At 43.8% G+C, this 23,248-nt stretch overlaps 2 protein-coding genes across 6 annotated transcripts; one reads left to right on the top strand and one right to left on the bottom strand.

Annotated features, from left to right (window-relative positions):
- Nucleotides 1-262: 262 nt before the first annotated feature.
- On the bottom strand, nucleotides 263-5,174 carry LOC128603372 (serine/threonine-protein kinase/endoribonuclease IRE1-like). Of its 3 annotated transcripts, none has more exons than XM_053617738.1 (6): nucleotides 5,024-5,174; nucleotides 3,503-3,537; nucleotides 2,067-2,588; nucleotides 1,751-1,920; nucleotides 1,321-1,541; nucleotides 263-553 (listed from the first exon to the last, which is right to left on the bottom strand). In XM_053617738.1, the coding sequence occupies exons 1-6, from the start codon at nucleotides 5,095-5,097 to the stop codon at nucleotides 421-423; spliced, it is 1,155 nt and encodes a 384-aa protein (XP_053473713.1). In that variant the 5' UTR covers nucleotides 5,098-5,174; the 3' UTR covers nucleotides 263-420. The 3 variants fall into 3 exon arrangements, with proteins under 3 accessions (XP_053473713.1, XP_053473714.1, XP_053473715.1); XM_053617739.1 differs by lacking the exon at nucleotides 5,024-5,174 and adding an exon at nucleotides 4,317-4,441; XM_053617740.1 differs by lacking the exons at nucleotides 3,503-3,537; nucleotides 5,024-5,174 and adding an exon at nucleotides 2,889-3,432.
- brwd3 (bromodomain and WD repeat domain containing 3) lies at nucleotides 4,450-22,202 on the top strand. 3 transcript variants are annotated; one of them, XM_053617735.1, is made up of 40 exons: nucleotides 4,450-4,715; nucleotides 4,881-4,939; nucleotides 5,041-5,070; nucleotides 5,243-5,302; nucleotides 6,427-6,577; nucleotides 6,674-6,772; nucleotides 6,901-7,061; nucleotides 7,175-7,396; nucleotides 7,497-7,597; nucleotides 7,702-7,772; nucleotides 7,905-8,005; nucleotides 8,301-8,341; nucleotides 8,444-8,548; nucleotides 8,693-8,846; nucleotides 8,963-9,097; nucleotides 9,362-9,490; nucleotides 9,582-9,807; nucleotides 9,954-10,091; nucleotides 10,270-10,462; nucleotides 10,665-10,755; nucleotides 10,870-11,034; nucleotides 11,222-11,298; nucleotides 11,532-11,754; nucleotides 12,247-12,351; nucleotides 12,486-12,593; nucleotides 12,779-12,903; nucleotides 13,173-13,255; nucleotides 13,363-13,474; nucleotides 13,634-13,695; nucleotides 13,844-13,999; nucleotides 14,409-14,529; nucleotides 14,707-14,832; nucleotides 14,940-15,015; nucleotides 15,207-15,257; nucleotides 15,371-15,493; nucleotides 15,633-15,785; nucleotides 15,894-16,042; nucleotides 16,580-16,662; nucleotides 16,757-16,888; nucleotides 17,068-22,202. In XM_053617735.1, exons 1-40 carry the CDS (start codon nucleotides 4,682-4,684, stop codon nucleotides 17,841-17,843), a joined length of 5,307 nt encoding a protein of 1,768 aa, XP_053473710.1. In that variant the 5' UTR covers nucleotides 4,450-4,681; the 3' UTR covers nucleotides 17,844-22,202. The 3 variants fall into 3 exon arrangements, with proteins under 3 accessions (XP_053473710.1, XP_053473711.1, XP_053473712.1); XM_053617736.1 differs by lacking the exon at nucleotides 4,450-4,715 and adding an exon at nucleotides 6,047-6,249 and having other exon boundaries at nucleotides 4,895-4,939; XM_053617737.1 differs by lacking the exons at nucleotides 4,450-4,715; nucleotides 4,881-4,939; nucleotides 5,041-5,070; nucleotides 5,243-5,302 and adding exons at nucleotides 5,395-5,670; nucleotides 6,047-6,249.
- Nucleotides 22,203-23,248: the final 1,046 nt, after the last annotated feature.

Raw genomic sequence — 23,248 nt, 5'->3', positions numbered from 1 at the left:
ATGTGGGCGTATCTTCTGGTACTAGTTAGGACTCTAGCAGCTGCATTCTGGACTAACTGGAGTTTGTTTATGTTCCTACTGGAACATCCAGACAGTAAGACATTACAATAATCTAGTCTAGAGGTGATGAAAGCATGAACTAAAATTTCTGCATCATGTAGTGACAATATATTTCTTATCTTAGCAATATTTCTGAGATGAAAGAAGGCTATCCTAGTAATATTATCTACATGAGCATCAAATGATAGACTGGAGTCAATAATCACACCAAGGTCTTTTACTGCTGCACATGATGAAACAGAAAGAACATCCAGAGTTACTGTGAGATCAGAAAGATTACTTCTAGCTACACTCGCTCTAAGTAAGAGTAAGTTAATAAGCATCCACCGTCTAATGTCTTTTACACATTCCTCGACTTTATTAAGCTGCTGTCGGTCGTCTGACTACAGAAAACTTTGTGTATTCTCTCACAGCTTCAAGAAGTTGAGGGGTAGCATTGCTGTAATTCTGGACGGGTTCCTTGTCTCCGACAATCCTCAAAAATGTATCTCTCCTAGATGGGAACAAATGTAAAATATTACTATGAGTTACAGCCTCTCGAGGATTCCTACACAATCATTTGTTGATTTCTTTTTGCGAATTGTTTGGTGTTTTTTGACCTGTCATAATTTATATGAACAATAGGATACATGTCCACTTATCCATTCTCCTTTTCTTCTAGTAAATACACTGCAAAATGCTAGAAGGTTACAAATATTTACTGTGTGCCCATGTAAAGCACAATTAATGTGTGATTAAAGTATATCAAGGGATCCCCTTGATTCCCAGGCAGGAAAGGAGAAAAGAGGCTTAAAGAGTCAAATGTCAGAGCTGGAAAAACAGAGAGACAGATGAAGAAAGCAAAAGATGCAAAGCAAAAAAAAAAAGGACAGACATATAGTGTCAAGGATACAGTGCACAATGACAAAAATACTTTCACGTGTGCAAACTCCAAACTTGAGAGCATAACAAGTCACTGCACATAAGAAACAAGCCACAAGTGGAGTGGAATGCGTGTTTGGGTATCATTTAATTGGACGTCTTTGCTTTCACGAGTCGAATTGGTATCTGTCACTTTGAGGGTGGGGATAAGGAGCAAACTTTTTCATGTCTTCACTCCTGTGATTGGTCAGTTTCGACACGAATTCCACCCCCTTTGGAAAGAGAGGAATGAACTCGATGACAGATGGTTGTACGTTTCGTCTTACATGTAGCACATTTTCAACTATTCTACCTTTCAAGATCATGTTTGACGTAGTAGTATAATCTTTTCAATCCTACCGTTTATCGTCAGAGAAATAAGGATGCTCTACAGCCTCTTTGACACTCAGTCTGGTCTGTGGTTCACGTGCAATCATTTTCTCAATGAGATCTTTTGCTTCCACATCAGTTATTTTATCCAGTTGGTAATTTCCTTTCCGAATATTTTCCTCTATTTCAGAACCGGTGCCAAATGGATGATTACCGCCAGAGAGGATGTAATACGCCAACATTCCAGCCACCTTCAACCACAGGTGTATTTTTTTTAAATTCAGTAACTGTGTTCATTTAACCATAAAATAAACACATTTGTAAATTCTATATTCATTTGAGGCAGTTTAGTATTTAGTGCTGGAAAGATGGCTTTGCAGATCAATAATGCAAGTATCGTTTCATTTTTATTATTTTTTTCATGTTCGTTGTGTGACACATAAAGGCTTATGAGACTAACCTGAATGTCGGTGCTTGTTTTGTATCTACACGTTGAATCTGCTTTCCTGTTCAGGATCTCCATTGCCTCCCAGCCTGGAGTATCAGCGCTTAAGGTGTGCACCGTGTTTGTACCTTGGTTTAGCATGCGGCTTACACCGAAGTCTGCCAATCTCGTGTTTCCTTCCACATCTGTTAATCATAAAGTTGATTTGGCCTTATACACCATGTTTTACGGTAATCATGAGCTGAGCAGTTAGTAGTGAGTAGTTTGGTGAGTTTGGTGTGATGAAAATCTCAATAAAAGTAACTGATTAGGTGCAAAAATAAATAAATACCAATTAAAATATTGCTGGGTTTTATATCTCGGTGGATGATACCAGCATTGTGGAGGGCTTGCAATCCAATAAGCACTTCCTGTGTCACTTTCTTCAAAGTATCCTGGTCCAGATCTTTCTTGTATTCTTCAAAATTATACTCACAGAGTTGGAGACAGAGGTAATCAAAATCCTGGTCTTCAGTCAAATCTAGATATTTGACGATGTTCTTGTGCTCCAGCTTTGGATCTCGCAGTATTCTCGTCTCATCTTTCAGCTTTTGATGTTCAGCCTTGATCATTCGTTTAACTGCTACCTCAGTACCGTCATCCCTCATTCCAATATATACTCGTGTTCCATCAGCTCCACTTCCTATCACGTAATCACTCTTTGTGCACAGGAAAAGTTTCCCATTTCCTAGGCTCTCCAGTTCAAGATCTTTGAGGAGACGCTCAAATTTGGTTCTATATTTCTTGCTATTTCTCTGCCATCGTTCTTGGAGCTTCGTGCTGGTATCATCTTCCTCTCTCTGTGAGCCTGTGACTAATGAGGAATGAAGAAAGATGGCTGAGAATACAATGCCACTAGGGCTGTAAACGTCAGGCTTTTACGATTTTAAATCATAAGGCGACAAAGTGATATTTGATGATGAATCAACAAAGGCAGCATCTGTGGTGATGTTATGACACAATATTAATACTTGGACACCAGATAGAGTGCAAATGTTTTCAGTGTCCCTTATTAAAATAACACTTTTAGGCTTGTGTGATTGAACCGGAAATAATGTATAATTCCGGTGTCTAAATATACAAAAAATACATTTTTTGTTGGAAATGCACATACAACGCATAAGATGAAGAGGGTAGCTACACTTCCAGTATGAAGCAGATCTCTCACGTTCATAATATTCTGCACTATGTATATTTATTCATTTATTACTCTTTGTTGTTCACCCTCTACTGTGACCCGTCCAATATTCCATTTGTTACTTATCTGTATATATTCTTATTCACCTGCACATACTGTAAAATGAGGTGTTCATAGTGTATACATTACTATTATTATTACTCTTATTCTTATTTTTCTATTCATATTATATTTTTTAGGCAGTTTTCTATTCTGTTTCTATTTAATGTGTATTTTTCGTATATCTGTTGCGTGTAATTGAGCTGCTGAAATGAGGGAATTTCCCCAGTGTGGGGAATCAATCAATTTTATCGTATCTTATCTTAATGTTTAATAAATACATGTAGTCAGTGAATAAGTTACATGAACACAACAGTTGGCCGTATTCTGGTTTGAAGTTGAGTATCAGTAATAGTGTAGACCCTGCTAACTAGGACTGGGCAAGATGATGATGTAATATCGATATACTAATGAAATATGTCACAATACACTATTCTGAGAGAGAGAATTGGAGGCCTATTGGAGCTTGCAATGACTGCAGGTTTACGTGCAGTCTCGTTCGCTGGCCATCCTTTGGATTCTGTGTCTGCAAAAGAAAAATGTAAAGACAGTGAATCAGGACATGTCCTTATCTGTAAATGTTAGAAACTCACGCCAGTATTTCCATTTTACACAAAGTCTCGTCCTGACAGCGAGCGAGTCTCCATTAAACTTCACTGCACGAGCGCAAGTCCATGCATGCGCGTCAATCAAACAGCGCACAATAAAAAGTAAGAGCTCTAACTAAAATATTAATTTTTATCAAATATGTTGTTTGGCTTTTTTTCCCCCAAAAAAAATAAATACAGAAAATAAAAACGGGCCTTTTAATACCCAACTAATCGATTAATCGAAGAAATAATCGGCAGATGAATCGGTCATCAAAATAATTATTAGTTGCAGCCCTAGTCGAGATACAGGACCGTGTAAACTCCTCTGTCCTGAAGACTCGAGTCTCACACAAGATCTGTAACCATAAACGCTTAAAAAGCGTGATGTGTGTTCATTAATAGCCTACATTTTTTTTCAAAATACTGTAATCGGTCACAAATCGCACTGGTGTAAGAGGAATACTATCTCCGAAAGACAAACAGAAAAGCTTTACTCAAAATACTCCATTTTAACGTTTGTTTTAATTCTTTATTATTATTATTTATTTATTTTGGCTATATATATATATATATTCCCTTCAAATGCTATTGAGCTTTAAATTATGGTATACTTTGTGTATGAGCCCATGCAGTAATAAAATACATGGCAATATTTATATATGATTTAATAGCTTATTTTGTTAAATATCAAAAATCTACGAGGCGTGCATCATACCTGACACCTAGATGAACACTATCCAGTTGGTTATATGACTATAAGTCATTCCCTTCAAATGCTATAGAAGTTAGAATATCGCATATCGAACGTCTAACGTCACACCAACTTTACTCCAGTCGCGAATTGTTATATTATATTTCCTCCGCTTTCCCGCTATCTAGCGGCGGAGAGCGGTAATGACACGCAGAACCAGCATTAGCCGCTAGACGACGCTGCAGCTTTGAGAGGGGAGAAGAAGAAAAACGCGAAGGAACAATTCAACAAGGGCCGCTGTAGCAAAAAAAAAAAAAAAAAAAAAAAACCAGCCGAAAAGAGCCGAGTAACCTCAGGCTACCTGAAGCTAACGCGCCCGAATCGGGGCCATGGCGTCGGAACCGTGTTCACAGCTCGAAGCCGGTGCGCGTCTTAATAACACTACACGTCCACTTTCTATTCTCTTAAACCGCTGACACATATTACACTTTAAGCTTTCTTCTTTTTTAAGCTTCGGATGCTAAGCTAAGCTAGGCTAGGCTAAGCTAAGCTAGGCTAACCCAAGGCTTAACTTCTTGTTGTTTGCAGAACTCTATTTCCTGATTGTCAGATTTCTTCAGTCTGGACCGTGCCAAAAATCAGCACAGGTAAACAAACAAACAAGCAAATAAATAATTAAAGAGCGTGTGATTAGTGCTGAAGGGTGAGTGTGGATGCTAAGCTAAGCTAACCCGCTGTTCTCCCCCAGACTCTGCGGGAGGAGCTGGAGGAGTTCGAGGTGAGTGAGAGCTCTCTCCTGGAACATCAGCAGCTCATGGGGCTTTCTCTCTGGATGGAAACACTCGGTTTTTACTCCTCACTCACACTAGGTGTGTGTGTGTGTGTGTGTGTGTGTGTGTGTGTGTGTGTGTGTGTGCGCGCGCGCGTGTGTGATAACCCCCGTGTTTCAGATCATCCCGGAGCGCTGGAGCTGGGACGGAAAACGGTACAAGAGAAACTTCCAGGATTGGGTGAGAAAATAAAACCAGCTCCATCACACCGTCTCTCTCTCTCTCTCTCTCACTCTCACTCTCACACACACTCTCTCTCTCTTACACACCGCTGCTGTTTACTCTGGGGTTTATTTATATTTATGCAGTATTATTTCACACACAGTGGCGTGGTGTGAGGTAACTGATCCGCGCTGCTGCTGGTGTGAGATGTTTGATTAGAACTTTTTCGACGTGTGTTTAGGAAATTTAATGATATTTTGGTTTTGAAACGCGAGTCTTTGTGCGGCTTCGGTGAAGGGGGCGGGGCTTAGCGCGAGGCCCAACCACAACGAAGCGGGATTGGTGGGTTGTGGCGTCACTCAAACACCGCGGCCAATCAGATTAGGGTTCGTGAGTAGATGAGGGTCGGGAAGCGAGTGTAACAAGCCCGTGTGTGTATTGTTTATGTTTATATATATATATATATATATATATATACTGTCATGTGTGAGTGACTAGTGTGTATACTGTGTGTGTTTGTATGTAGTGTGTGCCTATACTTTGTGTGTGTATACTGTGATGTGTGTGTGTGTGTGTGTGTGTGTGTGTGTACTGTGGTGCGTGTATGATGTGTGTGTGTGTGTGTGTGTGTGTAATGTGTGTATACTGTAATGTGGGTGTGTGTATACTGTGATGTGTGTGTTCGAGGCTCAGTACTGTGTAGCGTGAAGCGTTGTATAGAACACCTCGTGTTAAAGTTGTACTTCCGTCTGTTATTAATAGTGTATCTGAGATCAGACAGTCCTGACGGTTAAAACTCAACCCCCGCGTGTAGTGACGTCTCTCTGATCTCGTCTCCGTCCGATCGACAAAGCCGTCAAAACCCGTCGCTGTTCTCAGCCATCCAGAAGAAGCGTCCCAGGGCGTGTTTTATTCCTCTCACGCCGCTGCGACTCGGACACGGTTACAACCTATGATTGGTTACAGTACGACACGTCTCGTTTTTATCCGTTTATAGTTACACTACAGAAGGAGTTCCTTCCTGTTCTCGCTGACCTTACAGCTAACCAACACCTGACGACCAGTTACAGGTCATCATCAGCACTGTCGCACAGGCTTCATGGTAGTGTATTATATTATTGTGTGTGTGTGTGTGTGTGTAGGTGGCACTGAATCAGCACGTCCCAGCAGATTACCTCTTGCGTGTGTGTGAGCAGTTGTGTCCGTTGGTGGACACACACATCCCTCCGAGTGTCCCCGGACTCCGCAGTCTGCTGGGGAGCGGCCGCCAGTCTCTACTGCGTACTGCCAAGAGTGAGACACACACACACACACACACACACACAAAATACTTTTTCTTTTGTCATTTTTTCTCTTTTATCTTCACCCCTCTTTTTTCCCTCCTCTCAGGTTCTTCTCACACAGTATGGACAGGTTCTGCTGTAGCTGCTCTGCACAGGGGGCGGCCCCCCGAACCGCCAATCAACTTCCCCAAGCCGCCAAATATCGGTAAGCCCCACCCACTGTCTCACACACACACACACGCACACTGTGTGCTTAAAGAGTGTACCATGTTGCTAACCTCTTACGGTAAGTTCGAAGCTACTGGTGCTGAAACCCTTCCTCTCCCTCCGTAGTGTCAATCATGGGCGGTCGCCAGGCAACCGGGGTGGCCCGCTTTGGACACGCCCTCCCGTCCTGCACCTACCAGCACATGAAGATGCACAGGAGGATTCTGGGACACCTGTCTTCGGTGTACTGCGTGGCCTTCGACCGAACGGGCCGCCGCATCTTTACGGTAAAAAGAGTGTGTGTGTGTGTGTTTAGGCTCTAGATATTTTGTGTTTAATAGTACTTCCCTGTCTCCTTCAGGGTTTTGTAGTGAATTCTGTGTCTGTGTGTGTGTGTCAGGGTTCAGACGACTGCCTGGTGAAGATCTGGGCGACGGATAACGGGCGTCTCTTGACGACGCTGCGCGGTCATGCGGCCGAGATCTCCGACATGGCGGTGAATTACGAGAACACGCTCCTGGCTTCGGCCAGCTGTGACAAGGTGATCCGAGTGTGGTGCCTCCGAACCTGCGCACCCATCACTGTCCTACAGGCACACACCGCCTCCATCACCTCCATACAGGTGTGTGTGTGTGTGTGTGTGTGTGTGTGAGAGAGAGTAATTAAACACAATGTAAATATTTGAGAACTGTGTTCTGATTGGTGTTTTCTGGGGTCTGCAGTTCTCTCCATTCTCTTTCGGTTCTACGCGCTATCTGGCCTCCACAGGAGCCGACGGCATGGTCTGCTTCTGGCAGTGGAACAGCCTCAGCATGAAATTCTCGTAAGTGCGTGTGCATGTGCGTGTGTGTGTTTGTTTCTGTTTCTGTCTCGCTGCATTGTAGTGGAAAGTTACACAAGTGAGTGAGTGTGTGTGTGTGTGTACAGCGAAAAGCCAGTGAAGTTCGCCGAGCGTTCTCGTCCTGGGGTTCAAATATCCTGCTGCTCCTTCAGTACCGGTGAGAACACACACACACACACACACACACACACACACACACACACACACACACAAGACATAAACCAGACACTTTAACCTGGTCAGTAGTTTAATTCAGTACATTCATCTCCTAACCTTTGACCTCACACAGGTGGGATGTTTCTTGCCACTGGAGGGACGGATCATGTGATCAGGGTGTATTACCTGGGCGCTGAGACTCCTGTGAAGTTGTCGGACCTGGACTCGCACACGGTAAGAGGAACCTCGGCCACACCTCCTTCACTAGATCTGACCAGCACAGAGGCCACGCCTCTTATCCTAAGATTGACAGGCACAGAGACCACACTTCTTTTTCTAGGACTGACCATTAGAGACCACGAGTCCTTTCCTAGAACTTTTCAGCCCAGAGACCATACCTCCTTTTCTAAGACTGCCCTCCCCTTCCTTGAACTGAAGAAGCCCGGCCCACTCCCATCCGTCACATTATAATTTGATCTTCTGGTTATAAAGTACCTGACGGTTTTGTTACCTGCTCCTTCGTTTCCAGGATAAAGTGATTGCTGTGCAGTTCTCCAACAACAGCGACAGGTGAGATTCCTCTGCCTTCCTCTTCTTTCTGTATTGTGACCGTGTGTCCTGTGGCTCATTCGCCGATTTACACTTACTCGTGCCGTGTTTGTGCTCCGTCAGTCTCCGCTTTGTGAGCGGCAGTCGGGACGGAACAGCGCGCATCTGGCACTACCAGCAGCTGGAGTGGAAGAGCGTGGTGCTGGACATGAGCACCAGACTGCCTGGGTGAGACTCCACGTCTGCGTGACATTTAGCGCAAGGGACATTTTTTTTTTATGTTTTAGTGCTACCTACTGGTCATGTATGGCTCAATTGGTGTTAAATATTCGGCTGACGGTGTGTGTGTGTGTGCGCGTGCGCGCGTTACAGGAGCTCCGCCGCATCAGGGGAGGACAAGACCACCAAGCTGGTGGTTACCATGGTAGCATGGGACCGCGGTGACCGATCGGTCGTCACCGCTGTCTCCAACTTACTCCTCAAAGTCTGGAGCTCCACAAACGGCCAGCTGCTACACGTGCTCTCGGTGTGTGTGTGTGTGTGTGTGTGTGTGTGTGTGTGTGTGTGTGTGTGTGCATTGTTAATACCAGTATAGAAACAAGGATGTTTTCTTGATCCTGTGCTTTGATTGGTCGCCTACAGGGTCACGACGATGAGGTCTTTGTCCTGGAGCCCCACCCCTTCGACTGGCGCATCATGCTGTCGGCCGGCCACGACGGCAACATCTACATCTGGGACCTCAGCAGAGGCAACAAAATACGCAACTTCTTCAACATGGTGAGCGAGAAGTTCTCACCAGCCTGACGTGCCCGTACTGTTTCATTTGGCGTACGAGATTAAGACCTTTATGCCTTTGACGTGTAAAGTAGGTCTGCTACGTAGGCAGCATTTTAAGGCAGCTTTGTTCTTGAGTCATTTTTTTTTCTTTCTTTCTATAAATGTGATTCTTATATAATCCTGTTTAACCTCAGAACTGTTCCTCTAACTCAGTACCGTGATCTTAATTACTAAGTTACATCTCTCTCTCTGTGTCTCTCTCAGATCGAAGGTCAGGGTCACGGGGCGGTGTTCGACTGCAAGTTCTCGGCTGACGGTCAGCACTTTGCCTGCACGGACTCGCACGGGCATCTGCTCATCTTCGGCTTCGGCTGCAGCCGACCCTACGAGAAGGTGAGAGCTCCTGTGTTTGCACGTGGGTGTGTGTGTGTGCTCGTGCTCGAGTTAAGGAGCAAGGGAGTAAACACTCCTCGCTCCTTCCTAGATCCCAGATCAGATGTTCTTCCACACGGATTTCCGTCCGTTGATCCGGGATTCCAATAACTACGTCCTGGACGAGCAGACGCAGCAGGCGCCGCACCTCATGCCGCCACCATTCCTCGTGGACGTGGACGGGAACCCGCACCCTCCGAGCTTCCAGCGCCTCGTACCCGGCCGAGAGAACTGCAACGAGGAGCAGCTGGTGCCTCAGCTGGGCTACATGGCTAACGGTACACGCTCACGAGATTTTTATCGTAACGAATAGAAAAGAAATGAAACGTGAGAGTTTGCGTGTGTGTGATTTTTTTTTAGTTTGTTTTGTTTTGCTCTAAGCTTCAAAAAAAGAACGCATTAAGACCGTTTTACCGTCTCCTAGGTGACGGAGAGGTGGTGGAGCAGGTGATTGGCCAGCAGACGGCGGAGGAGGGTCAGGAAGAGAGCCCGCTGGACAATTTGATCCGGCAACTTCAGCACCAGCAGGACGGGAGAATCGGCTCAGGAAACCCGGCTGCAGGTCGGGAAATAACCCAACACGGCTCGCTTGTTTGTTTGTTTGTTTGTTTTAGTTTAATGTTATTTTATCAGTCTTTGAAGATGAAAACCTTAGCTTTCACACCACGGCGCAGCTCCTGTTGGTCAGAAGGTGTTCGTTTCTATAGTAACACGGGGACTTGCGCTGTATATCTGATCAGGTGGTGAAGCAGAAGGCGGCGGTCCTGTCCCTGTCCTGTCGCCCCCTAACGTCGGCCTGCGCAGGAGCGGGCAGGTGGAAGGGGTTCGACAGATGCACGGCAACGCCCCCCGCAGTCAGATGGCCACGGAGAGAGACCTGCTGGTGTGGAGCCGCCGCGTCGTCGTCAATGAAGTCCCTTCAGGAGTGTTCCGGTACTTTACACCTTTACAACCACTTTACACCTCGAGATTCAAAGCAAAAACTAAACACAGTTATATATGCGATGGGTTAGACCATGAGATAACCCTTTAGCAAGTAATAGTTCCCGCGCCATTTTTCTTCAATAGCATGTTTTTGTTTTGTTTGTTGCTTGAAGGAAATTATAAGTGTGTGTGTGTGTGTGTGTGTGTTTAGGATAATGGAGGAGAGTCGACTGGCCAAAGGAGAACTGGAGCGAGCTCTCTATACCATGGAGAAGAAGAAAAAACCTGCCCACGCTACTCGAGTGAGTCACTCGCACACACTTCTACACACTTCTACACGTCCTTCGTCCTTCTTATTAAGTTTGGCGTGTTTTTAAAATGAATGAATGAATAAATAAATAATTCTGTCTCTGCAGACAGAGCCGGTCGACGTTTCGGGGCGCTCTCTGCGGAGACCTCAGAGAAAACAGCAGCAGAAGAGACACGCGTATCATACGCGGTCGACGCGGGAGAGGAGGCGTGCGCGTACGCTGATGGACACGCGTGAGGACAGCCTCAGCGAGTCAGACAGCGAGGCAGAGGTACAACCGTGATCCTGATTTCTGTGAATTGTTTTCCTGAAGCTGTACATCCTTAAGTGTTCTATTCCTTTTACACCACAGCAGTCTGTCAACGATTTACATTTTTACATTTATTAATGAGTGGAACGTGATAGTTACTGGTGGAACTTTATTTCTCGTGTGTGTGTGTGTGTGTGTGTGTGTGTAGCACGAGGAGGAACAGAACGAGAACAGCGACGCGTCCTCCGAAGGCGACGCTCAGTGGGAGAACGCCAGCAGCTCAAGGTCCGCTCACTTCACACACCCTGACTCCGCCCACCTGCTGAGATCACATGTTAATACCGTTCACATAATGCATGTCTCCACCCATCTGCTTTACATCACATCTTAAGCCATGCCCACAAAACTAGTATTATTAATATTATTATTATTATTATTATTATTATCAGATGAAGGCATTAAAAGAGCTAAAGAGCTCCGCCCACACACTGACACTGACCCCCCTCCCCCCCCTCTAGTGACTCCTCCAGCGAGTACTCCGATTGGACGGCGGACGCGGGTATCAACCTCCAGCCGCCCAAACGACTCACCAGAAGGCCGGCTCGTATCGCCGGGAGCAGCAGCTCAGAGGACGAAGGGGAGGGGCGAAGAGAGGGGGAGGAGCGTCGCAAGAAGAAGAAGAAGGAGGAAGACGAGGATGAGGAGGAGAAGAAAAAGAAACCCAAACAAACTAAACAGAAGGCGAGTGGCGATTTCTCTGGAGATGTATAAATACGTCAACAGATAATTGTGTGTTCTTGACGTTTGGTTTGTGCTAGTTTATAAATATCTGTTTATGTCAGTATATATATTTTTATTGATGGTTTTAAATGAAATTTATTTGAAAACTCACAAAATTAAGGAGAGGGGAACATTATTAATAAAAATGTATTTGCAATCCATGCAATAAAACTAAATTTTTTTTTTTAAATTAACATTGTTCTGAGTACAGTCATTTTTACAGTTTTTAACATATATATATATATAATTATTATATATATATATATATATATATATATATATATATATATATATATATATATATATATTTTTTTTTTTTTTTTACAGCGGAAGAAATTTCTTAGTTAAATGTTGTGACATTTTCACTGTTGTAACCTTTTTCTTATTGTAGAATCAATATTTCCTCTGTGTGTGTGTGTGTGTGTGTGTGTGTGTGTGTGTGTGTGTGAGCAGACTGTTCCTGCTGGTGAGCCAGTGAGTGAAGAATGGCTTCCCCCGCCCTGGATAATGGAGACGATACCCAGGAGATCTCCATTCCTACCTCAGATGGGGGACGAGGTAAAATACACACACACACACACACTCATGAACTAAGGGACTAATGAAAACCAGTACACATGAACAACCCAATAAACTCTCTCTCTCTCTCTCTCTCTGTGTGTGTCTCTCTCTCTCTCGCTCTCTCTCTGTAGTTGATCTATTTCCGGCAGGGTCACCAGGCGTATGTCCGGGCGGTGCGTCGTGCCAAAGCCTACAGCATTAACCCTCAGAAACAGCCCTGGAACAGACTGGACCTCAGGGTAACACACACACACACACACACATCTCCAAGTGTTTTATTCCTCTTGTATCACTGCAATTTGCCAGCAGTTATAATTTAATATGAATTTTTTTCCTATTTATAGTTATCATCCTTAAACATATGTAGTGCGTCAGAATTGCAGTGTCTGCTTACTGTAGATGGTGTGTGTGTGTGATGTTTTAGGATCAGGAGTGTGTGAAGGTGGTGGGTATAAAGTATGAGGTGGGGCCGCCCACACTCTGCTGCCTCAAACTGGCCTTCTTGGACCCGCTCTCAGGGAAGATGACTGGCGAGTCCTTCAGCTTGAAGTATGCACGCATGCACACACGCACGCACACACACACACACACACACACACCTCTGAAGAAGTCCAGTCCAGTTCCACTAGTCAGTTTCATCGTGTGTTTAAATCCGTATCTACATTAGGATTGAGAACGTGAAGGTTAATAACGTTCTAGAAGTGGAAGCAGGACACTGAGATCAGTTTCAGCTCCTAGAACCCAATATTACTGTTTATATCACGTGGTACTGAACTCCACCCTGACGCAGGAATGGAACCCTTTGTTTGCTTGTGTAGGTATCATGACATGCCTGATGTCATTGATTTTCTGGTGCTACAACAGTTTTACAACGAGGCCAAAGAACGCAACTGGCAACCGGGTAAGAGTCCCGTGTGTGTGTGTGTGTTGCTTTACAGACTTTATGTGAGAGTTGTGAGATGTTTTCTTGGATGGTTTTGTCAGGTGTGCAAATTGTATGAATTGTAGGTCAGCGTTTCAGAAGTATTATAGACGACGCCTGGTGGTTTGGATCAGTGGAGAGTCAGCAGCCGTACCAGCACGAGTATCCAGACAGCCTTTTCCAGTGCTACGCTGTCAGGTGTGTGTGTGTGTGTGTGTGTGTGTGTGTGCCATGATCCTGGGAGAGCAATTTAAACCTGCTAGGCTTGAACTCGCAGTCGGTGCTTGGCACCCTGTCGTCGCTGCTCACAGCTCTAAGTATTCTTCATATGGGTTTCTGTTTTGTGTTTTCCTTCAGGTGGGACAACAGTGAGAGAGAGAAAATGAGCCCCTGGGACATGGAGCCCATACCTGATGAAGGCAAGTTTTAACGTGTGTGTGTGTGTGTGTGTGTGTGTGTACGTGTGTGTGTGTGTGTGAGGGGAAAGAAATGTATCCATTTCATGAATACGACTGCCAGTAAAACCGAATAATCAGCTGAGGTTATTATTTGATTGACGGTCTCCAGCTCCGCTTCCCGACGAGGTCGGCGACAGCGTCCCGGTAACGGAGGCGGAGCTTCAGTCGCTACTCTACCAACCGCAGGACGGAGAGTGGGGCGCACACACACGTGACGAAGAGTGTGAGAGAGTCATCAACGCCATAGACCAGCTGTTCACAATGGGTACCCCCCACACACACATTTCATATAACAAATGTGACTGTTTCTGTAGGTTTTTATTTATTTATCTATTAATAACTTTGCCCACATGACCATCCGATCACTTGAAGTGCTTCGAATAAACAAAAATATTTGTCGTAAAAGAAGTAACGCTTACATGTAACTATTTCTGACAAAAGCAGGATTAAAGTCGTTCGTTTATTTATTTATTTGTTTGTTTATTTATTGTGTGTGGATGGATCTCAAATGGCATCCTGTTGGACATGTACTATGTAGTGAGCATATGTAGTACAACGCCTAGTATAATACTAACATGAATACTAAATCTTTCATGTAATTAACATAGGAAGTCCACTTTAAATGATTCTGTGTGTGTGTGTGTGTGTGTGTGTGTGTGTGTGTGTGTGTGTAGACATAGCGAAGGCATTCTCCTGTCCAGTGGACCTGAGGGATTATCCTCTGTACTGCACTGTGGTGGCGTATCCCACTGACCTCAGCACCATCAGACTGAGACTATTACACCGCTTCTACAGGTACACACACACACACACACACACACACATACACACACACAGAGAAATAGCTAATGAATAAAGATTCAAATCAATAGAAAACACATTCCAGCTGCTCTTGTTTTTAACGTGCGGTCATCATTTTAAAATGTTTATTTATTTGTTTGTTTGTTTGTTTGTTTAACTCTGTGTCTGCAGGAGGATTTCGGCACTGATGTGGGAGGTCCGTTACATCGAGCACAACGCCAGAACGTTTAACGAGCCGCACAGCCCCATCGTCACGGCGGCGAAAGCAGTCACAGACATCCTGCTGCGCTTTATTGGGTGGGGAGTGCGTGCACACACACACACACACACACACACACACGCTCACAGATGAAAGTTGTTGTAGATTTGTTTGTTTTTTCTAAAATAAGTGTGTGTTCATGCAGGGATCAGAGCTGTACTGATATCTCGGAGCTATACGATAAGATCAAAACAGAGCTCAGCAGTGCTGCTGAAGAAGAGGTGAGGTGTGTGTGTGGAGATTGGGATCGGGTCGAAGGAAAAATAAACGCAGTGCGGGATGATTTTGAGTGATGTATCTCACTGTGTTGTTTAAGACACATTGATGTACCAGTTTTTGTTTCTAAAGAGTCTGAGTACGTCACAGCGCCTCCTAGTGGAGTTAAACTTCTTAAACTCTGTGTGCGTGTTAGGAGGACGTCGACGTGGACTCTGACACTCCGGGCACGTCAACCGGACAGAAGGTAATCTTACTTTCAGGACTGTGTATATTTTATCACGCTAGTAAAGCACGGGTAGGGAATAAAACGCTCCTTTTTCCTCCGGCGGTCCGGTCCGGCTCGGTCGGTCATCTCAGAAGCGGGGCGTGGTGCTGGACGTGCGAGCCTGGTACGGTCAGTGCAAAGAGCTGCTCAGGAGGATGATCGCCAGCCCCGACTCCGAACCCTTCCGCCAACCCGTAGACCTCTTCACCTACCCGGTAACCGACCCCATCACCCCGAGATACCTTTCTCCTGCCTTTGTGCAACCTGCAGGGCTTATTCATTCACTCTGTCTGTGTGTGTGTGTGTGTGTGTGTGTGTGTGTGTGTGTGTGTGTGTGTGTGTGTGTCTGTACAGGACTACAGAGACATCATAGACACACCGATGGACCTGGGCACGGTAATGGAGACTCTGTCGGGGGGGAATTACGAGAATCCCATCGAGTTCGCCAAAGACGTGCGGCTCATCTTCAGCAACTCCAAAGCGTACACACCCAACAAGAAGTCCCGGGTAGGAGAGAGACACAAACACACACTTTCTATATACTATTTTATATATATATATATATATATATATATATATGATGGAATGATTCCACGATGAATTTTCCCCCCACAGATCTACAGCATGACTCTGAGTTTGTCTGCGTTCTTTGAGCACCAGATCATCTCCATCATCTCGGATTACAAGGTGGCCATCCAGAACCAGAGACGCTGCCAGCAGAGACTCAGCTACAGCAAGAGACTACAAAACACCATGCCAGAGAGGTAACACACACACACACACACACACACAGAATATAATCGCTCCGACGTATTCGTTTCTTTCATTAGAAAACTAACATTTTATTTACAAAAATATTTATTTATTTATTATTATTTATTTTTTTTAAACGGACAATTTGGAGAGGGATATTCCGAAAAGCAGCCGATAAGTGTCGGGCGTAGTACTTTAATACCGTTTAAAAAGCATCGCGGGGAAATTGCTCAAGAAATCCGTCGAGAAAACGCCAAGGATACATTTCTGGAAATTCTCGGCGAGAAGCGCGTCTACTTTGAAGATGCTGATGGATTTATTTTGGATTTTTTTTTCCACAACATAATTCCCATAGTTCCATTTGTGTTACATGTGGAGAGAAAAATAAAGAATGGGTGCCTAAACTTTTGATCGGTAGCGTGTGTACAGATGTGCACAGTGTGATGTGTTTTTGTTAATATAAAGTTAATGTATAGGCTGTAGAGTTAATAATAGAGAGTGTTTGTGTGTGTGTGTGTGTGTGTGTGTGTGTGTGTGTGTATACGCAGCCCCAAAGGGAAGCCCAAGTCAGTGAAGAAAACTAAAACACCCCAGCAGCCCAACAGGACCCACTCACGACGGCCGCCTGAAGGTGTGTGTGTGTGTGTGAGCACAATGTTGCACTGTTGTTTTGGTGTGTGTGTGTGTATGTGTGTGTATAATCTGCATTTCCCTGTCATGGTCAGATTCGAACCTCGCACTCGATGATGAAGATAGTCAGCCTTCATCTTCCTCACAGTCCGCGTTGACATCCTCATCGTCGGGTCAGCCGTCGAGCAACAGAGTCACACGCAGCCGATCTCTGAGCAGGAGAGCAGGTGCCACATTCTACGACAAATAACAAATGTGACATTTATCAGCGTAAAACGTTGTAGCATTTTTTTAAAACTAGGAGACGTTTTAACGTTTATACAGAAGAATTTGTGTTTTCTAGTTTCCGCTTAATATTATTTAAGTAAACGTGTGTGTGTGTGTGTGTGTGTGTGTGCGCGTGCAGACGCTCACTGCAACGGGCCGCTGACTAACGGAGGTCGGAGGTCACGCAGACAACCGGGACAAGGAGACTCTTCGGACTCTGAGAGCTCGGAATCATCTTCATCATCGTCGTCTTCGTCGTCGTCCTCTTCCTCCTCCTCGTCTTCATCGTCCTCTTCCTCTGAGAGCGAAGCGAGCGACGCCGACATGGCCGGCTTCACCGAGGGCGGGGATCACGATTACAGCAAAGCGTCGCGTCTCTCCCTGGCGCGCAAAACCAAGATGGCTGCCGCCGGCTTTGCTGCTAACGGCAAGCGGAAAAGAAGAGTTAGAGAAGAGGAGGCGACGGAGCGCCTCAAACGCGCGCGCAGGGAACACACGCAAGTCCAAGCCACCCGGAGCGAGGAGGACGAGGATGAGGACGAAGATGAAGATGAGGAAAACGGAGAGGGTGAAGAGCAGGAGCATGAGGGTGAAGAAGAAGAAGAAGTAGAAGAAGGGGAGGAGCTGGAAGAGGAGGAAGAAGAAGAAGAAGAAGAAGAGGAAGTGGAGGAGGAAGAGGAAACGAGTCCACAGCCTCAGCTCCCTGCCAGAGGTCAAAGGTCGAATCAGAGGACGATAAAAGCGGGGCGTGTAAACACCCGTAACCAAGGGAGACGGACCGTAGTCTATAACGACGACTCTGAGGACGATGCTCCCGCCGCCGACCCGCTCAATCTGGGCACGTCGCGTTCCGGAAGGATCCGCCGCATGACCGAGCGAGCCAGGGTCAGCCATCTGATGGGCTGGTCACACTGACCTTTGACCTTTTGGTCTTGTTTTTTAATCAACCTCAGACATTCAGACTTCACTACAGCAATACTGCAGGGATTTTTTTTTTGTAGCTGTTAATGTACAGATTTTTCTTTTGTTGTTAACGAGACTTTTGTTTACGACTCTGGAGCTTGTGGTGCTGACTCCGTCTCGCTCTGGTGTCCGATGAACCAAACCAGCCTTACTGTGGGCCAGAGCATTAAGGAGTCCCGTCCCCCCTCTCTCTCTCTCTCTCTCTCTCTCTCTCTCTCTCTCTCTCTCTCTCTCTCTCTTATCTTCTCGTCAGGCTTCATTTGCCAACGTGGTGCTTTTTAAATCAAGTCACTGCACTGCAAGCAGAATGATGGTGCTGTTCTCTCGCTCTCTCTCTCTCCCCCTCTCTTCCTCTCTGTCACCCTTCATGTTAATAAATGGTACATTAGCCAGCTAGCTAAAGATTTACATTTACATCCCAAACCGCATCCTTCTGTACTAAACAGTCAAAATAATTGCTTTAAATGTCAATATAATGTTTCACACCGTTCTATTCGGTTTAGGATGCGACCCGAGATTTTCATTCCCTCCGGCTCGCCGTTGCTTTTATTTTTACAAAACAAAACCTACTCGAATCCTTTACGGACCGTTCTCTCGGATCCTCCTTGCGCTCTCTTCCTTTCCTTTATCCGTTTGCTGACTAGTTTTAATTTAAACAATAAAGAACACCACAGTGAGCTAACAATCCAATCAGCTACTTGTTGCCAGGCAGATTTAATCAGACAGAGCGGCCTCATTGGATGTTTACAGGCTCTCTCTTTGAGTGGTGGAAATCTCTCTCTCTCTCTCTCTCTCTCTCTCTCTCTCCCCCCCTCTCTCATTAACGTAAAGCTTTACGGATCAGCTAACTAGTCCGCTTACCTTCCTAAATCAGATTTTATATTACCTCTGTTCATAAACGTTAAAAACTATAAAGGCCATGTCCCAAATCTCACTGTGTTATCCGTTATTAGCGTAATGGGGTGAAAGGAAACCAGTTAACAGCAAACAGCAGTAACAATCAGACAACCAGTAACCAAGAAAGTGAGATGGCAAGCTTTATAAAATCCAGCCAATCAGATCCATGTCACTATGGGGATGGTATCTGACCGAGCGACGCCATTGGCTGTTAACCTGAGGCGATTACTCTTTCCTCAGTGAGCCTTTTGTGAAGCGATCTCTTTTAAAAAAAATTTGTTAATTTAAACGGCAGCAAAATATTCCACTTCTCTTACTAAATGAGACACTCACATAAATCCTGTTTTAAAAATTAATTAATTAATTAAATTCTGCGTCCTAAACCGCATCTCGCTGGATTAATATCGCACGATTTGGGACAGAGCGCACAGTTAAGTTAAAGGCAGGCAGGCGGTACGGGAAAACAAGATGGCCGCGCAGTCGAGGAAACGTCCAATCAGCTTCTTGTTGCTATGCAGAAAAATGAAGAGGTGCTCTCTGATTGGTCCAAACCTCTGAGAGGAATTTTGTTCATCTAAACACTTATTTCTGAGCTAAATCGTGCACTTCCCTTTGCTAAATCTGATCTTCGCTTTATCTGTGACAAAAGGCCTGGTAGCAAAAGTTTTTGCCCCCCTACTATACTGACTGGTTTGCCTTTCGGATTAGTACACTGGAACGCCATTTGGGACGCAGTCGCGTAGGGATTTCAACTCGCTCAAGTCATCTCCTTTATTTAACTGTTTGTTCTCTCCCTCTTTCTTTCTCTCTCTCTTTCTACTTCCCATCTTCAAATCTGGGGTCTGTCCCAAACGCCAGTCTCGCTAGCGTTCTTACTAGAATGTTGACCGATTTTACGACGCGTCCCAAATGTAGAATGTCTTCTAGTGATGTTTCTTGATGCTTTTTTGCTTTTGAGCAGTCACATGGTGTAGTCTTGGTGGCATCCCATAATGCACTGCAAGCAAGCTTATGTAAGTCTGTAAAGTTAGCATAAATTTAGCCAAGTTATCGGTGTTGTGTATGTAGATGTCAAGTGTTTTTAGAATGCTGTCTTGCTAGCCATCGATTACTAGCGATGTTAGCTTAGCCAGCCTCCTAAACACAGCAGTGCGCTAATGCTACTTACTGATGAATTTGCTAACATTTAACGTTACCTCTTAGCTTCGTTATAATTCTAGTAAGAACGCTAGGCTTAAAGACTAGCATTTGGGACACCCGGGATTTTTCTTTTTTCCAAATCTTCCAAGCTGCATTAACTACTTCCAGGTCATGACTTTGACTTCCTGCCCACACGAGCATCGAGAGCTTCGATACACCGAGTGTCTGCACACACACACTGTTTTTACAATGGAGTATATTTATATTTGTACTATACACTTACACACGTTGTGATTCATACTTATCAACTGAACCCGATCCAGTGATGTTTGCACATGTTACGGCAGCTCAAAAAAAAAAAGGGGAGTTTGGGCGGGCTCTAAATACTGGCTCCTCATTGGTTGAGAGTCTTCACAAACCAGAGCTGGGGAAACTCAAAGCATCAGATGGACGACTGTTGTTCTTGGTAGTTTTTTTTCCCTTTTTTTTATTTTATTTTAATAGAGTGACTTTTTTTCCACTTTCTTTTTTTTTTCCTCTTAAATTTGACCTCTGAAAACAGGAAGTGGTGCCAATCTAAGGACTCATGAGATCTTCCAGATCTTGCAGATCTCCACTCTTTTGATTCAGCAGGGAGTGCTTTTGTGTTTAGGTTTTTTATTTTTTAAATAAATGGTGATTCCTATTTGTCGGCAGGTTTATTATTTTGGGGGTCTGTGGGTTGTGAGAGATTGAAAACTTTACCTGGACTCAAGTCATTTAAACTGGATCCTTTTCCTATTTATTGGGTAACTTGTTTAATCTTCGGGCTCTTGGACATCCCCGTGGTGCGTTCACTGCTCCGTGGCGTTGTTATTGTATTCTTCGGTTTCTCAGTAACCAAAACCTTTTCATATGTAATCGCTGCGTTGTCGAGGTTGAGGCATTAGTCAGCGGAGCAGCGGTTACGTTTAATCAGCCAATCACACGCTGGATGTGCGAATTCAGAGTTTAGAAACGTTAGCAAAAGTAGCCAGCGACACAAATGCAGCACTAGTTAGCTTAGCTAACAAATATATTACCTCTAATGTCTTTATGCTGTCGTGGTGATATCATGTGCTCAAATTTGTAAAAAGTCTGGAAATTCTGATGTTGCTAGGCAGGTTTGAGTTGACGGAGCGATGCTACTGGCTGTTACCACTCTCTCTGTGATTGGTCTAAATTTCTTTCACTAAACGGCCAACGTAGAAGTGTCTGACATTGAGTATTCAATGAGAATTTCGACCAAAATATACGTTTTTTTTAAACCGTTGTTGATACGATACATCAGGATATTCACCCTGCTTAATGTTCTCACGGAATCTGATCAAATTTCCTACATAAAATATCGTATGACTTCTAATAATCTTTAAATGTATTATACTAATTTATATAAACAATATCACAATAAAATTGAAACCATGCCATGAGCTAAAATCAGGTCAAAATTCTGAGATGTAATACAAGCAAATCCTCACTTTACATATATCAAGTCCAAAAACATTATTTAAAAATATTTTGTTTGCAGGAAGGTTTTTCTTTTTGTTTTGTTTTGTTTTTTTTTTCTGGATGATGATGATGATGATGATGATGGTGTTTCAATTATTATTATTTATTTTATGGCAAGCAATTTGAAATGCATTTCCAATGACATCAGAGCAGTTTTGTCTTGAAAGACTTTATTTACAGTATTTAAACGTACTTGTTTAAAGTTGTTCATATTCACTGGTTTCATTGTTTTTTTCTTTCTTTTTTTTCATCGACATGATGTTAGCGTTCATGAATTCATAAAATTCAGTGGAGAGACATCCTGTACATTTAATTTTTGGGGGTTTTTTTCACCTTCATTTACATGGACCCAGATTCAGTAAACGTGGATATTCGAGTCGCGTGTTCAGTACTCCTCAATACTGTGATTATTTGATCGTTAAGGACCGCCGTAATCGCAATAGTATTGTATGTTTTCATATTTCTACTCAGTATGTCTAAACATTGCGACCTGTCCCACTCCAGACTCTCTGTCCAAAGACTTTCTGTTTTTTTTTTTCTTTCCATGTTTCCCCGCTGTGTAACCAACTGAAGTAGTTCAGGGCCAGTTCATGTTGGTGACGGTGAAGATGAAGACCTGATGTAAGAAATGTGTGCGTGTGTGTGTGTGTGTGTGTGTGTGTGTGTGTGTGTGTGTGTGTGTGTGTCTACTTTTTGTACACAGATTCTGAGAGGTTTGTTTTTGTTTTTAATAAAAGGGTAAAACTGCTTTTTTGACTCACGTGGTTTCACGTATGTTTCACGTGGGGGCAAGAAAAACATTTCCAACAGTAGTTTATTTATTTTTTTTTATCGGCGTTTGGAAACTCCATTGTGCGCTTGTGTATAAAATGTTGAATAAATAAACTAAATACGTACAGAGCCAAAAGCACTGTTAGGATTGAAATAATGATCAAGTATATAACTGAGAATTTGTTGCTTAAACACAGGTTTATTAACAAAAAAAAAACCTTTGTTAAATATAGGTGTGCAACAATTACTGGCACCCCTATGAATTCATATGAGAAAAATATATTTGAAGTATATTCCCATTGATTTTTTTTTTTTTTTTAAGTACACCTGGGTGACCAGGAACAGTAAATTGTTCAACCATGACTTCCTGTTTCACAGGGGTATAAATTTGAGGTAACACGTAGGCCGAATTCCCTTTAGTCATTCATAACAATGGGTAAGAGCGAGGAATATAGCTGTGATGTGCGGCAAAAGGTTGTTGAGCTTCACACAATGGCAAGTGTCTATAAGAAAATAGTACAAATTGCACAACATCCTGGACAAATTATCAGTCGTTTGAAATGTGTGCCATTTGTAGATTATGATGTATTTCAAATAATTTGGAGATCTTTTTAAACCCCTTGCCAGACTTGTAGGCGTCCACAACCCTTGTTTTTTTTTTTTTGTTTTTTTTTTTTGGAAGGCCTTCCAGAACTGTTTAGATCTTGGCATGATGACGCCACACACCTCAATAACCAAGGGATCTCCAGACACTAGATATGACAGGGGTATAAATAAGACAGGTTCTAATCGCTGGAACCCAATCGTCAACACCTGCTTCTAATTTTATGGATGTGAAGGTGTGATAAATGTAGGGGTGTACTTACTTTTTCCATGTAACTGATCAGGGGTTTTTTTTGCTTATTTAACGTCAATTTTATGCCATTTGATAAAGTGTATCAGCTTGATTAATAGGCGCTGTTTCAAAGAGGATCAAATGTTCGCTTGTCCAAAAAAATAACCATTTCTATGGGATGCACTTA

Source organism: Ictalurus furcatus, chromosome 28, assembly GCF_023375685.1.
Source record: "Ictalurus furcatus strain D&B chromosome 28, Billie_1.0, whole genome shotgun sequence".
NCBI lineage: Eukaryota > Metazoa > Chordata > Actinopteri > Siluriformes > Ictaluridae > Ictalurus > Ictalurus furcatus.
The sequence above is the reverse complement of the archived record's forward strand: the minus strand, read 5'-3'. Positions and strand labels throughout refer to the sequence as shown.